This window comes from Sceloporus occidentalis, unplaced genomic scaffold (genome assembly GCF_023333645.1).
Source record: "Sceloporus occidentalis isolate IW3139 unplaced genomic scaffold, rSceOcc1.0.p SCAF_19, whole genome shotgun sequence".
In the NCBI taxonomy this organism is placed as follows: domain Eukaryota; kingdom Metazoa; phylum Chordata; class Lepidosauria; order Squamata; family Phrynosomatidae; genus Sceloporus; species Sceloporus occidentalis.
The window spans coordinates 6206707-6223940 of record NW_028316999.1 but is presented as its reverse complement, the minus strand read 5'-3'; the positions used below and the strand labels follow the sequence as shown (position 1 = coordinate 6223940).

Below are 17234 nucleotides of genomic sequence, written 5' to 3'. Positions count from 1 at the left end.
GTCTTTCTCATTTCTTTTCTTTAGGTCTCACATTTTTGTCCATAGATGGCATGGATAAACTGCAAACTTTATATGGTCTTGATGCTAGTATTCCCGTATCAAGTGTCACTACAAGATGGTGAAACAAGATCAAGTAAGCTATAACTTTATGACCCACTGTAAACACTGATGTTGGGAGCAGATGCTAGGATGTTGCAATGATTTTCAATTAAGCTTCAATATTCCCATTTCATTTTTGGTTGTAGTATATGAAACCACCAACCTTAATAGGGCTTTGCAGTAAAGTGAAAAAATGTTTCTACCAAGTAACAAAAACTAGTTAGTTTATCCAACATAATTGTGTCACTTCTACTTTAACTACAGATACAACGTAGATTAATCTTTTTACTCTGTAGACCGATTACAAAGGCTAATGTATAAAGTTTGCCAATAATTTCTGCATAAATATCAAAATTGCATTTACAGATGTTGGTAAAGTATTAAAGAGGTGATATTTTTAAATGTGCCTTGTGAATTGAACACCTCCTGAATCTAGAGGGTGTGCTATGGTTTTGCTTTAGGGCATCGCCTTTATCTGGCTGAAAGACATTGGCAATTGTTCCTGATGTTTCAAATTTCTTTATTTTCCAGTCTAACCTCATTCTGCACTTCTAGGAATTTGTATTGTTGAACAAATACTGTATCTGCTTGATGATACCAAAAATGTTTATTCCACTTAGATCCCAGCTATTAGTGGAGTGAAAGAGAAGGTGATCATCAATGGTTCTCATTATGTACTTGGGCTGATCAACATAGAGATACCAGAGAGATAAACATCTTCTCCTCATATAATATACTAAGGGATTTTTAATCAACCAATTTAAAATATCTACTCAGTAATTGAATAAAACAGTACAGAACCTTACAGCAAATGCATGAAAGAGTAGGGAATGAAAGTTGATTCTATATTTCAGTTATTTCTGCTTAAAGAGGAACTCCATTTCTCCATTTCTGTTAATACTAGTATGATTAAAAATAATCTTTCAAAAATACTGAGCTTTTTTCAGTAGCCTTTATATATTATTTACAGACAGCCACATACTAGCCATTTGTATGTATCCTAGCTTAGTTAGCCCACTAGAGAAACACACTGACTCCGGAATCATACTGATTGGGGTAATAGAATAGTTTAGTCTTAATTACTGGACCCTGTTAATGAAAGTCTGTGGCTAAATGGACTTCATTAGCATTACCATAAATAATCTAATTACATTAAATCCCCATTGTTCCAGCTTGTTCCGCCGCCTCTAGTGGAACCTTGGCATTGCAGTTAATATTTCTTAAAGCCCTGTCAATAATGGTGTGAGCTACCATTATGCCATGTTCAATAGACAGCAACCAAGGGCTAAAATTTATGTCTGCCAACATTGGTTCAATCATACATAAAATCTTAAAAATATGAGATTTAACTGAAACACAGACTTTGAGCTTATTATGTTCTTAGTTGGGAAGTTATTAAACATTTGCAAATAAATAAAATTACAATTTAATAAAATCTAATATATTAATTGGGGTTTGTGTTTCAGCTCCTATGCCTTATGACGGTCCATCCCAAGTTTTGATATGCACAAATAGAACATAAATTATCATGCTAAATGTCATCAAACTGACAAGGTTTTTTACTAATATATTATTTTGATTTATACACTACCCAAGTTAAATTGCTTGCAGATGCAGACATTTTTTTCTAGTTATTACAAACTGCTTTGCTTTGTCTAAATTAGAAGATGATGCTGTGCAATGCATAGACCCCTGATTTTGGTAGCTGCATAAGACTCCATGGACATAGCCTTTTCCAGGCAGTTATGTATACTGGCCTGGGCCAACTAAGCCAAAGTAGCAGGTCTATGGGGTTGCAGCTTCTCTGCTGCAAAATTGAGGGTCACCTTATGGGGTGAACAACCTTACTGGTACACTGCCTTCATAGCATGTGGTATCTGATCTGCATTTTAATTTACTGGCTTTACTGTGTATTTTAAAGAGCCAGGCCCGGGAAATGTTAGTTAATTCAGTGAGATGACATTTTGGGACACCTTTCTACATTAATCATACAAAGTATATCAAAAGTGGGAATTTCGATGATGGGAGCACTCTAAAATAATACCTAAAGACTAAGGCAGTGTATGGATTCAAGAACTGTTAGGAAGGTTACCAATGCAGACTATATTACAAACAAAGTATAACTTTTAGGGAGCCTTAACAGCTATCAGTAAACAGAATTTTCAATTAAACTTTGATATACAGTACAACTGATACAACTTTAATTGTCTAGACTAATTGTCTAGTACTGGTGAGAAAAGCACCAATTATTGGGCAGTGAGATATCAATAAAATGGAATATATCAGGCTTAAAACTATGTGAACATTCCACATTTTTACGTTTCACCAGTTATTAAAAAACTGAAGCATTTATTCTGCCCAATATGTTGCATGTGCATCTAAGTTTCCCGACAGGTAAGGCTTCTTAAGTATAGATGGCGTGATTAAATTCAAGAGTGTAATGACTGGCTTGTATTGTCTATTTTAATGGAGGTCATGTTTTTAGTGAGTGATTTACTGAATTTTCATCAATCCATTGATCCTTGTTTTTTTAGGTTGCAGAACTGCTCCAAATGACTTAGTTTTCATCTTAGATGGCTCATGGAGTGTGGGGCCAGAAAACTTTGAAATACTTAAAAAATGGGTAGTTAATATTACAAGCAACTTCGATATAGGACCAAAGTTTACTCAAGTTGGAGTGGTCCAATACAGTGACTATCCTGTCCTTGAAATTCCACTTGGAAGGCATGATTCCAGTCAGAGTCTCCTTGAAAAAATGCAATCCATTCAGTATTTGGGTGGGAATACAAGGACTGGGAATGCCATTCAGTTTGCTGTGGATAATCTCTTTTCGAGGTCATTGCGTCCTTTAACCAAAATTGCAATCGTTCTTACGGATGGCAAATCACAAGATGAAGTAAATGATGCTGCAGAAGAAGCAAGGAGAAATCAAATTACCCTTTTCGCTATTGGAGTGGGCTCAGAAATTGAAGAAAGTGAACTTAGAGCAATTGCCAACAAGCCTTCTTCTACGTATGTGTTTTATGTTGAAGACTACATTGCTATATCAAGAATACGGGAAGTTATAAAGCAGAAACTTTGTGAAGGTATTTTAACATTTTACTAGTTTGATATTTTTCTCATACATTATTTTTGCTTAATCTGCATGTATAGACCTGTAGAACTCCCTTATTACTAGAGTCCCCATCGGTCCTTAAAAATATATACAATCAACAAATCAACACATATATACAAATATACATATTTAGGAAGACAGTATTAATGAGTTAACAAAGTAAAAATTGTTCACTATGGTCTTCTGCATTCTTCTCCAGTGACTCTAACATGTATGATACCTAATTCTGGTCTCTAATGGACATACAGCTTGTACACATTGTTTCACAGAGGGTCAAAGAGGAGCACAATGATCCTGACCAATAACTGCTTGTTTGGTTGGCTGACTTTTCATCCACTAGAGAAATGTTTAGCCAAGATATTTAGTTTGGTAATTATCCAAGATATAGCCTTTGTGTTGCAGTCACTGGAAGAAATGGTAACAATCAAAGGTGGTTCTTTTTAGTTTCATTATTTCTAAGTAAGGAAGATGTCGAATTCCAAAAAAGATGGACATGGTTATAAGTTTGTCTACACTCATGTGTTCCTCAGAACATTATGGAAATTAGGGATAGAACAATTACAGCATGTCACAATTTTAGTGTCTTAAAATGGGAGAAGGAAAAATGGAGCACCAGGTATTCCAATGTTATCTTAAAAATGTACTATTCAATTACCAGAATTTCTTTAATAATACACTTCAAATGGCATGGGATTGGAGTAGAAACTCTGAGATGTTTGCTTTTATTTATATACATTTCTAGACGCATTTATTGAAATATTTAAATTGGTCATACATTGCTATGGAAAATCCTGAATAAGAAAATTTTGAAAAGAAGTGTGTAAGCAGCTATAGGAAAAGACTCCAGGAAAAATAATGGTGTAATGTGTGAAGAGGTGCAGGGTGTGAAATGTGCTGAAGTGTCATGTGTGGGGTTTGGTGTATGTGAGTGAAAGTTTTATGATAAGTGTGTTTAGAGAGAGCGTGTATGTGTGTTCATGTTAGTATGTGAGAGTAAGTACGTGTGTTAGAATACATGTGTATGTGTTGATATAAGTGTGTATGTTGCGAGGGACTCAGATGTACTTGCCTGCCCTTACCTGGTAAGGTGGCTCATTAGGTGTTTTGGTGTGCAGCCCCAAATGCACACCATCTGACATGCCCACCTGTCCTGCACCAGCAGGTTCAAATAACACATTACCTGACTCTGCAGTAGTGACATGGCTGCATTAAGAATCCTTGAAAAGTAAAGAGGAGAGGAAAAGAGAAAGATATATATATATATATATATATATATATATATATATATATATATATATATATATATATAATGGCTGGATTTAACAAGAAGTTATCAGTATCCAACTTGATGGTGATTTAAGCACACCAGCTTTGAATTCTATGGTTTTACAAGAAACAATCATCTGCTCATTAGCAGATATGAAAAATAGGTAAATACAACTTCAGAAGAACAACAACACATGACATATTACACTGCGTCATGATTTATTCACCAAAAATAAAGCCAAAATGGAGAAGCCATTGTGTGAGAACCACCTTCAGTAGCAATAACTTGAATTGTTTTCTATATGACTTTATCAATTGCATCATTTTGTCTCACTGTCTTTACAATGTTGCTTCAGTTTGTTGAGTTTTGCAGGCATTTGTTTCAGAATTTCAATCGGGTTGAGTCCATTTTTTTTAGTAATTCTGTTGTAAATTTACTGGTGTGCTTGGTATCAAAGTCCTGTTGCATGACCCAATTTCGGCCAAGCTTTAGCTTTTGGACAGATGGCCTCATGTTTTTAGAATACTTTGGTGTACAGGTGAGTGTGCTTGACAGTTGGTATGAGGTGTTAGTGCTGATATGCTGTGTTGGGTCGTTGCCAAATGTAGTGCGTTGCATTATGGCCCAACATCTCGACTTTGGTCTTGTCTGTGCAAAGGACGTTGTTCCAGAAGACTTGTAGTTTATTCAGTTGCAACTTTGCCAACCTAAGCTATGCTGCCATTTTCTTTTTAGAGAGAAGAGGCTTTCTACTGGCAACCCTTCCAAACAAACCATACTTATTTAGTCTATTCTAATCGCACTGTCATGAACTTTAACATTTAACATTTAAAATTTAAGAGGCCTGTATTGCACGGTCTGACCTTGTGGTAAAGTTGCTGGGATGCCCACTCCTGGGAAGATTGGCAACTGTCTTGAATGTTTTCCACTTTTAAATAACATTTCTCACTGTACAATGATGGACTTTAAATTGTTTGGAAATGGCCTCATAACCCTTCCCAGATTGATGGACAGCAATAATCGTTTCTCTAAGATCATTGGTGATGTCTTTCCTCCTTGGCATTGTGTTAACACACACCTGGAGGCTTCAGACCAGCAAACTGCTAGGACTTTGGCTTTTATAGAGGTCATCACAGTTTCTGATGATCAATTAATTAAGAGCATTTGATTAGCAGCACTTGTCTGCTGCTTAGCATCTTAATTTCTATGGAAGCAGTAATAATGTATTTTGTTTTTCACACATGGCTTCTCCATTTTTTGCATTATTTTTTAGGAATAAACCATGACACGGTGTAATATGTCATGTGTTGTTGTTCCTCTGAGATTGTATTTACATAATTTTTAGATGTGCTAAGGAACAGATGATTGTTATTATGTGCTGATATGTAAAAATATAGAATTCTAAAGGGGTGTACTTTCTTTTTCACATGACTGTATATATAAAAAAGTAGAAATGATCCTTAATCAACAAGTAAATAAAAAGAAAAACTGACCAGGGTACAAACTCATACAACCGGATACAGTAAAATATATATATATATAGCAATCTCCCAGAACAGGAACCAGTCACCATCACAGTAGCAGACATCCAACAGCAAGTCAATAACATGAAGAGCTGGACAGACCACATATACATCAAAGGTCACCGAAAAGGACATGACTAGTGCATATGTTTAATGTAATATTATAATGTATTACAATGCTTGATGCCTTAGCTTGTAAAGATAAATTAACCCCTTGATGACAATTGGCGGTCCGGGCACATCACGGAAAAAGAAGTCGTTTACGACAAATGACGTGCCAGGACCGTCATTTGTTAAAACGGATGAAAAAAAATCGATCCGTGATCGATTTTTTCACCCAAACGGCATTGCTGTAATGCCTCGACCTCGAGGCATTCAGCAACGCCACGATTGGCACCAGGGGCCATGTCTGGCCCCTCCCCGGGGCGTCAACATCCGCCATACATTGTATGGCGGCTGACGCCCGTTTTAAAAGCATTTAGGAGGCGATCAACGATCACCTCCTAAACTTAAATGGTGTCGCTGGAATGCCTCGATCAGGAGGCATCCAGCGACACCAAACACTTACCTCTGGATGGACTGTGACCGCACCGGAGAAAAAAAAAATAAAGAAGAAAAAGTTTGTTAGACGGTCTCCAGACTCTCTAGAGAACTCTAGCTCCACTTGCAGGTTGAATACAGGTACTGCATTCAACCATGCAAGTCAATGGAGCCCAGCTTTCTAATCACAGTGTGATTAGTAAAAATAAATTAAAAAATAAAATAAAATAATTAGAAAAAATAGTAAAAAAACCCCAGTAAAATGTAAAAATAATTTCCCACTGATGTCAGGGGAACCTTCAAGTTGAAAAAAATTTTTAATTTTTTTTTAAAAAGGCAAAAAAATAAAATATATATATATAAAAAATATATTTTTGTGAGCAAGTCCTAAAATTAGCACATTAGCTTAAAACAATTGTCGCATGGAAAGAGTTAAAATACTGGCATATTAAATGCCCATGGGGTGTCTACTTTTAAAAAATGTATGATTTGATGGGGTAAATTGAATCGGCCGGGTTCAACAATGTCCCAATTAACACGGGGGGAAGGATGGCCACACATCTAATTTCCAATTAGAAAAATGCACACGTACCAAATGTGGCCTTTTAGTTTCCCCCAAAAATGACAAACCCATGCATGTATCACTGTACTCAGGAGATGTTGCTGAACACATATTGGGGTGTCGTGTGACAGTGGCATATACCAGGAGCTGTAAATTCATACATAACATAGGTGTGTGGGGGGAAAAATACACACAAAAGAATACTACTGTAAACTTTGAAAAAATGCTGGTGGTAAAATGTGTGCATGGAAAGAGTTAAAATACCAGCATTTGAAATACCCTGGGGTGTCTAGTTTTCAAAAATTGGGCATACTGAAATGGCCCGGCTCAAAGATGTACCAAATAGGGCATGGGCAGTTGATCGCCAAACGCCAAAGTTCAACATTGAAAATGCGAATGCCCCAAATGTGGCCCTTTTGCCCCCAAACATCCAGGCAAAATCATTCATGTGAGGTATCGCTGTACTCAGGAGATGTTGCTAAACACATATTGGGGTGTTTTATGATAGTGACATATACCAGAACCTGTTTATTCATACCTGAAGTAAAATGTGTGTGAAAAAACAAATGCAAAAAAAATTACTACCATAAAGTTTGACAAAGGCTGATGGTAGAATTAGTGCTTGGAAAGGGTTAAAATACTAGCATTTGGAATACCCTGGGCTGTCTAGTTTTCAAAAATATATGATTTGATGGGGTAAATTGCGTTGGCCGGCTTCAAATATACCCGAAATGGCACATTGGGGGAAGAATTACCAGATTTGGAAAAAATGGCTTTGAAAAAGCAAAACGCTACCTGTACTTATTGCCCCATAATGTGTAGAAAAAAGCAAAAAAACATAAAAACATTGGGTATTTCTAAACTCAGGACAAATAGTAGAATCTATTTAGCAGGTTTTTTCATTACCTTTTATAGATGAGTAAAAGATTTTTCAACTAAAAGTTAGAAACAGTCATTTTTTTCTAAATTTTTCACCATATTTTATAATTTTTTTAATAGTAAATAATATGATACAATCAAAACAATGTCATCTAAAGAAAGCCCTTCTTGTCCTGAAAAAAACAATATCTAATGTGTGTGGGTTCAGTAAACGGGAAAGAAGAAAATTACAGCTAAACACAAGCAGCGCAGAAATGTTAAAAAGGCCATTGTCACAAAGGGTACAAAAAGTAAAATCAGCCTTTGTCTCGAAGGGGTTAAAGGACGTATGATAAAAACTAGTTGCAAAAGCAACATTACTGCACATCAGCATTCATCCTCTATATAGCACTAAATTTGATAAATATGGTACCTATATTGGCTGAAGTATAATAGATTGCAAGCTTTCAAGACTATCAAGGTCTGGACCTCAGTATTGCCTTTTAAACTGTAAACAAATATAAATTATTATTTAGAATTTTTTTATATGTTGATATAGAATACCTTAGATATAACTATGAAATTAAAACCATGATTTTATTTGCCTTGCAGAATCTGTTTGTCCAACAAGAATCCCAGTGGCAGCTCGAGATGAAAAGGGATTTGATATACTTTTAGGGTTGGGTATGAATAAGAAAAAGGCCAAGAGAGTTGAGGGCTCAAAACCCAGAACTAAAGCTTTTGAAGTAACTTCTCAAATTGATCTAACTGAACTCACAAGGTAATTATGTTCATACATTTGTGCGCAATATATTAATTCAGATGTTGTAATATTTCCCTTCTGGTCCATACAGTGGTTGCAACATCAGCAAATGCCAGAGACTGGTTATGTTTCATGACTACCATAACACCCACCCTGTCTCTTCTTTAAACCAAACGTTTGCTGTAGTAACAGTAAACTCTAAGTAGATGTGTAGAAAATAGAACAGGAGAAATTGGGATTAATTAAAAGAAGGAAAATAGAAAAGGAGTATAAAGACCTAAAAAGTAATAAGGCAGGACAGTAAAAAAAAGTGTATAAACGCAAGGGCGAGACTTTAGAAAAGAAAATGGGAAACAAGAAACACATTAAATGATAGTTAAGATGCCTCTTCTTCTGAGAGTTTCTCCAGTGTGGCTGGCTTAAATGACTGAAGAGCATTAGTTAAGATCTCTGAACACGCAGACAGAAGACATGAAGTATACAAGTCTATTGTTCTTTGTAGCCAACATAGTTATTTTCAGGGGATTAATAAATGAATCATTGTATTTGGATATTTTAGCTACATTTTAACTACATTATATATTTTTTATTTTCGACAACTGTGGAAACAACATTGTAACTTATATAAGTATGCAATATTTTACTACAATTTCTTGCTTTAATTTAATGTTGGCATTCACAGTGCCCTTTTCATCATATAATACTTCTAAATAAATTTTCTTCTTTACATGTACACACAAATAAAAGCTAGGATGTTATTTAGATACTGTTACTAGAATATACATACATACATACATGTATGTTTGAATTTCAAAATATATTGTAGAAAGTCACCTGAATGGGGCATTACAAGGCTACAATATTAAAACTCCACATTAATGTTTTATAGCACTACTGTTATTATCACCTGTAACAAAAACAGCTGTATTATTTTAAATGTCTTACTTCTTACACTCATTTTAACTTTTTTAGAGCTATGGTGATGTTACCTGAGAAGTTATTTGGTTGTGGTGTTATCTAATAGAAATATGTTGGTAAATACAGTGTAAGTTACGTACATATACTGACTTCAGGTTCTCTGCCTTAACAAATCTGGAAGCAAAAATGATAAAAATAATAAATAATAAGTCTACTGCCCGGTTTTTATTCCCGGGTTCAATATGAACCTAAATAAAGCAAGAAAAGGCATTATTTGTGAAGCTAGATGTGAATTCTGTGGATTATAGAAACATAAAGATAAATAGTCAAAAAAGGCCATTTGGAATGTATGGTGCTATCAATAACACCTTAATCTCCCACTGCCCCCCATACATAGTATATATGTTATGTCTAATCTACATAGAATGGATTATACTATAATGCTTTTATTTTTTAGGAATATTTTTCCAGAAGGTCTGCCTCCTTCTTATGTCTTTGTTTCTACTCAGAGATTCAAAGTGAAGAAAAAGTGGGATTTATTTAGAATAGTAGCACTTGATGGCACCATTCAAACAGCTGTTTCATTAAATGGAGAAGACAGAACATTATCATTCACTACGACCAGTCAAAGCAATGATACTCAGGTTGTCACATTTACCACACCTGGTGTTAAGGTAATATATTCGTATGTACACTTTTCTAGGAAAAATATAATAAAATGCATTGTTTGACTTGGGGCTTAATATTTTATATGTAAATTCCATGTTATGGAATAGATAGATAGATAGATAGATAGATAAAGCATAGGAAAGAAATAAGCACTCATGGGATTGTTTGAAAATTCACATCCAGTAGTTTATTCTCAAAGTCATCAATGTTTTGGTCTCGCTCAGAGACCTTTATCTTTGTCTTGAAACTGAAAAGTTGATGAATTTGTGAATAAACCACTAGACATGAATTTTCAAAAATCCCATGAGTGCTAATTTCTTTTCTATGCTTTATATGTAACACTATAGCACCAGGGTAACTAGTTGAATTATAGTCTGATTAGTACAGAAAATAAGGCACCATAGATAGATAGATAGATAGATAGATAGATAGATAGATAGATAGATAAATAGATAGAATTTGTATACCAGAATTAAACAAATCAACAAAGATAAAAAGTTATTGATCCATGTATACACAATACCTGTACTGAGAAAACATAATAATGTATTACTCTCTTCTCTAAAATAGAAATTATTTGATGAAGCATGGCACCAAATACGGATCTTAGTTACAGAACAAGATGCAACTTTGTTTGTAGATGATGAAGAAATTGAGATAAGAAAGTTGCAGCCTGTTATAGGCATTTACATTAGTGGAAAAACACAAATTGGGAAGTATACAAGCAGAGAGGAAACTGTTCAGGTAAGGACACAAACACAAATGTAATGTTTAAATAACAGTGTGTCAATAATTATGTGAACTGACCCGAAATAGGTATAACCAGGCATTTGCATAGCCCATCATGTTTACAGTTTCATTTGTTAAATATATATTTTCTTCAAGATGTATTTTTTATTTATTTAATTTGTAATACCATACATTTTATTTATCCAAAACCAGATAGAGATACAGGAATTCAATATACAGTTTATACCTTCATTGTCACTAGTATGACAGCTTTGTATAGACCGGCATTCTATGATGTTTTAAATAGGGAGGCCATGATATCCTTGTGGATATTCAGATTTAAGCAGTTTAAACCCTGCATATTTGGTTAAACCCTCTCCTTTAGCACATGGCAGCTTAATGGATACTTTCATGTTAGCAGCCAGATGATAAATTAGCTTCAGTTGTCCCTGAACAATTTTCAGAAATATCCTGATTTCTGTTGTAGGTAGCCTAAGGAATATTAGAACCAATCTCAACCATAACATTTTTAAACATGTGTGAATGCTTTAGTGTGCCCTGAAGATATCACAGTACTGTGTGTGATATCTTGTGGGTTGCATTTAGAACATTAGCAAGTTATTTAATGTACACGTTGAAAAAAAGAGAATTCTGTATTTTAGCACAATGTTACGTTTACATCTGCTTTAGAAAGTGGTGTTACGTATTGATTTTGACAAAAAATACACTATTTTTTCAAGATTAATATATTAATTCCAATCCATGCTTCTCACTATTAAACAGACACTCTGGTGTCCAAGGTAGCGCTTTAAACATGAATTAATGCTTTATCAGAGTGTAATATTACATCCCTGGCTTAAAGTGTCAGTTTTCTGGGATATAATATTACATCATCAGTCCTTAAGGGGTTATCATGTTCTGATATATTCTTAGAGCATAAAGTAATGTTCATTCTGACTGCTTAATTCAGCTATTTCTGTGTTTAACAGAATACTTTTCCACAGAGCCATTCTATAATTGCCTAGAGATAACTCATCTAAATAGCTTATATATACTTAGTGTGTACAAATATACTGTGTGTATATATATATATATATATATATATATATATATATATATATTCCTCTTATTAAATGTCAGCTGTATTTACTTCACATTGTTTAGTACAGACATTTGCAAACTATTTTTATGTTCTTGTAAGAATACTGTAGTTTGCTCTTATCATCAAGTAAAATGAAGAGGCCCCTGCATAGCTTAGGGAAATAGACTTGGCACACTACTATATGCAGTCATTGTGCTGTTTATGTGTGTTTCGCCAGTCCTATAAAAATGAAAGCAATGATATTCCAGTGATAACTAGATAGCTAGCAACTGTTAGAGAAATACATTTTTTTATTGGAGAAACAATTTGATTAAATAATGCCAGACATAAACAATTTCCATCATCTTCAGATAAAAAGTGTATACTTTTATTTTATTATACTATTTAATGCCATGTTAAAAGTGTTCTGGTACAATTCAGTTCATGTTAACTGCCTATGTCAACTAAAGCCCAATGGTGTAGTAAGGGGAACAGCCTCCCAGCAAAGTGCTAGAGGTTATTACAGTACCGGAATAGGCATAACATTATCCTGAATCCAAGGTGAGACCGAGGCCTGATTAAGGTTTGAGGCTTTAACCCCTTCACAACAGGATGTACTATTAGCTACCTTTGAGGAAGCATGACGTAATAGTACATTCTAGGTTTAAATCTCCTACAGCTCTGTGCCCCCGCAGCAATCAGCTTTTGGGTGGCTGATGCTGGCTGTCTGGATGCCAGGCAGACCAACTTTAGGAAATATAACTTCTGCTTTTATTTTTAGCTATCATCATTCTACAATAAAGAAAAAGTAGCTCTCATAATTTTCGTTAATATAAAAGCTGGGATCTGTGTCAAATAAAGTATAGTAATCAGTTCTGATATTAGGCCTACATTAATGACCAATCATAAATTACCAAATCTCAATTGCATACATGTGGATAGGTTTCACATTCAATACATGAAATCGTGAGTACAATTATAAGAAAGGACTGAGAATTCAATATAGTAAATACTTATTTATTAAAGATCACAAAAATTACATAAATCCAAAATTAAGCAGAGTGTAAAATAGAATGTCTATTAAAAGTTATATGCATTAAAAAAAAGAATAAAAATGCCAGTCAGTCTAGATTCTGTCTCTCGGTCTGCCCCCCATTATAAACAAAGATCTGAATATATATAAGGTATAATAACTAGACTGATTTCATCAGATGCTACATGATTAAAAATAAATATTTATCATTTCATCTTTCTTTAATTAATTGGTGTAATTACTAGACTTGTACATTTGGATTAGTACGAATTTTCGTCTGAAATTCACGGACCCTTTCACTCACACTCTCTTACACTCTCTCACATCACATCCGTTGTCTGACGTCCACATTTACTATCACACTCTTTTAGACTCTCACTCTCTTTCATTCACTCTCTGTCATGCTCTTCAAATCTTTCACTACCTTCTCTGCCAACCACTTCCGCTTCTGGTTCTACTTTCACTTCTGCATCTTCATGTTCTTCATATTCTCTCTTCTATCTTCTCTCTTTCATCTTCTCTCTTTAATCTTTTATCTCCACTCTTCTTATATCTTCGTCCGCATCTCCGCAGGCATAACCTGGCGCAAACCTCCTAAAAATGATGGCGCTTACAGTGAAGTCCTCTCACCTAATCCAGGATGTCGCCAAAAGTGGCAAGATTTTGTCGGAAGTTCAATTTGGGGCAAAATGTCAGCGCTTTCAGTGACTTCCTCTCATGCAATTGGAGGATCGGGCATAACCTGGTCAAACTTCTGCCAAAATGACTGAGATTCCGGTGAGGTCCTCTTCCCCAATCCTCCAAACGGGGCAGAGGAAGTCACCGAAAACTCTGATGGAAATTCGTGCTAAATTATGTCTGATCCTCCAAACAGGCGAGAGGACATCATTGGAAGCGCCGTAATTTTGTAATGTTTGATTCAGGTTATGTCAGCGGAGATGCAGACGACAGAAGAGAGAAAATAAAAGAGGGAAGATGAAAGAGTAGAGATAAAAGATGAAGAACAGCTGTCGGCATAAACATTTAAAGTTGAGCATGCGAGATAGAGCGAACAAGAATGAGGGTGTAAGAGAGTGAATGTGGGCACCAGGCAACAAATTTTGTTTCGGAATTAAAAATATTTTCATCTGAACCAAATGGGCAGGGAACTTACCGTATTTGCTCGATTATAAGACGAGGTTTTTTTCAGAGCAAATGCTCTGAAAAATACCCCTCGTCTTATAATCGGGGTCGTCTTATAATCAGACCTCAAATAGGTCTGACTATGAGACGACTAAGATCCAGATCCCCCGCAACTGCAGGGGACCTGGATCCTCCTGTCCCCCAAGAACAAGAATGAGGTGCGGGGAACTCTGATCTCTGACAGTCGGGGAAGGTCTGCGCGATGGACGCAGACAACCCCCGCTGCTAGCCACTCCTCCTTCCGGCTGCAGCGTAAGTGCGTGGGATCTACATGCTGCCCCGGCTACATGACAGGGAAGTTAGATGCACCGGTAAGTTGGGGGGGGGGCGAGGGAGTGTTAAATGGGCGGCATAAGGCATTTCTGGAGGCAGAGTGCTCTGTGAAATGCCTTTTAACCCCCTTAATGCCACTCTGCCTCCAGAAATGCCTTTTTAACCCTCTATATGCCAGAGTGGCATATAGGGGTATAAGGCATTTCTGGAGGCAGAGTGGCACATAGGGGGTCAAAAGGCATATCATGGGGCACAGTGGCATATAGGGTTAAAAGGCATATCATGGGGCACAGTGGCATTTAGAGGGTTAAAAGGCATATCATGGGGCACAGTGGCATATAGGGGGTATAAGGCATTTCTGGGGCAGATGTGCATAACTGGGGGGCAGGTTGGAAAATAGAAGGAAATAAAACCAAAATATTTTTCTCAATCATAGCTTTTATTAAAAAAAATAGTTTACATGAATTAACATTTACTGGTAAAACTTTTTTCCTATTGGGTCGTCTTATATTCAGGCTTTTTTTCCTAAATTAATATTCAGATTTGGGGGGTCGTCTTATAATCAGGGTCGTCTTATAATCGAGCAAATCCGGTAATTTGTTGCCTGAAAACAAATGGGTCAAAAACTAACTGAAAATTTTGTTCAAATAATTTTTGGCCCATATGCGAATGTCTAGTAAATACGCGGCAATGAAAGTAACGTGCTAGATTTTATTGAAACTATTTTTTTTTTAACTCAATAACAGACATATAGTGCAAAGATTTTTTTTCATTGAATTACAATTTTCCCAGTTCTTTACCTTTAAATGCTTTAATGTTATACTTTAGATTTGTATCACTTATTATGTTGTAATAATTAACTTGCATTTGTCTGAAGTATATTATTAATACAGTATATCTGATGTTATGTCATTTATTATATATCAGTTTGTTGTAACTGTACAAAATATATCAGTACTTAAGAAACAATACCTAATGTCAGTAATAATAATGGTTAGATTTTTATTTTTTAGTTGATTTGACATAACAAATTCAAGTAAGGAAGATGTTCATTAGTAGTGATTCTGAGGTTTTTTTTTTCAGTTCAGTCTTCAAAAATTAAGAATTTATTGTGATCCAGATCAGAATAAACGAGAGACAGCCTGTGAAATTCCTGGAATGGTAAACTATACTGTATTAAGAGTTTTTTTGAAATGTTTGCGTAAAAAGTTAAGTGAGAAAACCTTCTGTATTCCCTGCTTACAATATAATGTAGTTTTTTGTTTCACATGCTCTATTTTATGTATAACAATTTATATAGATTTTAGGTTATATATACAGATTATAGTTTGAAATAGCCAGAAATAAATGTTTAGACTTTGTGGCAGATGGTTTTCTTTCACAAACTTATTAAAACAAATTGTAGAAAGTTTATAAAATTGTGACATTCATTTTATAGTTAACTGTTCATTTATGATTGTTCTCAGTAAGATTCCTTTATATTGCACCTAAATATGTGCACTAAGAATAGTGGTAATACACCTTCAATGTATGCCAAATGGATGAGACATGAGATTATTTTTAGTTGAACTATTAATCTGATAATTAACTCAGGACCAAGTAGCTCCAGCGAAATTCTGTAGGATTCCACAAATTTAGGAACCTACAAAACTGCCCCAGTTAATACTTAGCTGTGGAGCCCTATCAGGAAAAATGGGAGCAGCTCATTAATTACGTTTGTAGAGGTTGAACCACCCAAGCTGTGCTTGAACAGAATGAAACTCTCTACATGCCAAGTTAGCTAGCTAACATGCTAAACTTGGTGAGTGAATGCCACATCAACAAGGCACTTAAGATGTTATTTGAAAATGCCTTAAATAATGTATAATATACTAATGGATTAAATATGTATTCTTTTTGTTCTATTTCAGAATGGAGAGGTATGTGGAAGGATTTTTTTCTTTAGCAAAAAATATGGTAACGTGTCTGCAGGTAAACTCCAACATCTATGGTCATGTTACAAGTGCTAAGGTCCTTTCTAAAATATTTTGAACCAGTGCAGGGAGACAGGAATGTATCAGGGTCACATGACCCAAGGTAAAATCAAGGCTACTTGCACAGTGTGCAAGCAGCCCAACAAGAAATCTGCTGGAGAGGAGAAACTTAGGTATGTATATATATATACCGTATTGGCTCGGATATAGGCCGCCCCCGTGTATAGGCCGCACCCTAAAAGTTTGGTGCTTTTTTAAAGAAAATTGTTTTTTAATAGACATGCTGCCACTCTGTCTCCCCCCCCCGAGATATGCTGCCACTCTGTCCCCCCCGAGATATGCTGCCACTGCCCCCCCCGAGATATGCTGCCACTGTCCCCCCGAGATATGCTGCCACTGTCCTCCCCCCCGAGATATGCTGCCACTGTCCTCCTCCCCCCGAGATATGCTGCCACTATCCCCCCCCCCGAGATATGCTGCCACTCTGCCCCCCCCCGACTTACCAGAGCAGACTCCCGGGTGTCTTGCGGGGCCGGCGGGGGACATCTACGCAATACGCGTATACAACTTCCGGTGCCGGGACTCAGCGGATGTGCCGGCACCGGAAGTTGTATACGCATATTGCGTAGGTGTCCCCCGCCGGCCCCGC

The 17234-nt window shown here is 35.9% G+C and overlaps 1 protein-coding gene across 1 annotated transcript in view; it reads left to right on the top strand.

Annotated features, from left to right (window-relative positions):
- The first annotated feature begins 45 nt into the window (after positions 1-45).
- Positions 46-17234, top strand: part of LOC149302354 (uncharacterized) — a 59900-nt gene continuing 42711 nt past the window's right edge. Inside the window, exons 1-7 of the mRNA XM_089482435.1 lie at positions 46-133; positions 2634-3185; positions 8577-8745; positions 10103-10319; positions 10885-11058; positions 15696-15773; positions 16523-16531. Of these exons, the coding sequence (XP_089338561.1) occupies positions 46-133; positions 2634-3185; positions 8577-8745; positions 10103-10319; positions 10885-11058; positions 15696-15773; positions 16523-16531 (1287 nt within the window). The remainder of the gene's footprint in view (positions 134-2633; positions 3186-8576; positions 8746-10102; positions 10320-10884; positions 11059-15695; positions 15774-16522; positions 16532-17234) is intronic.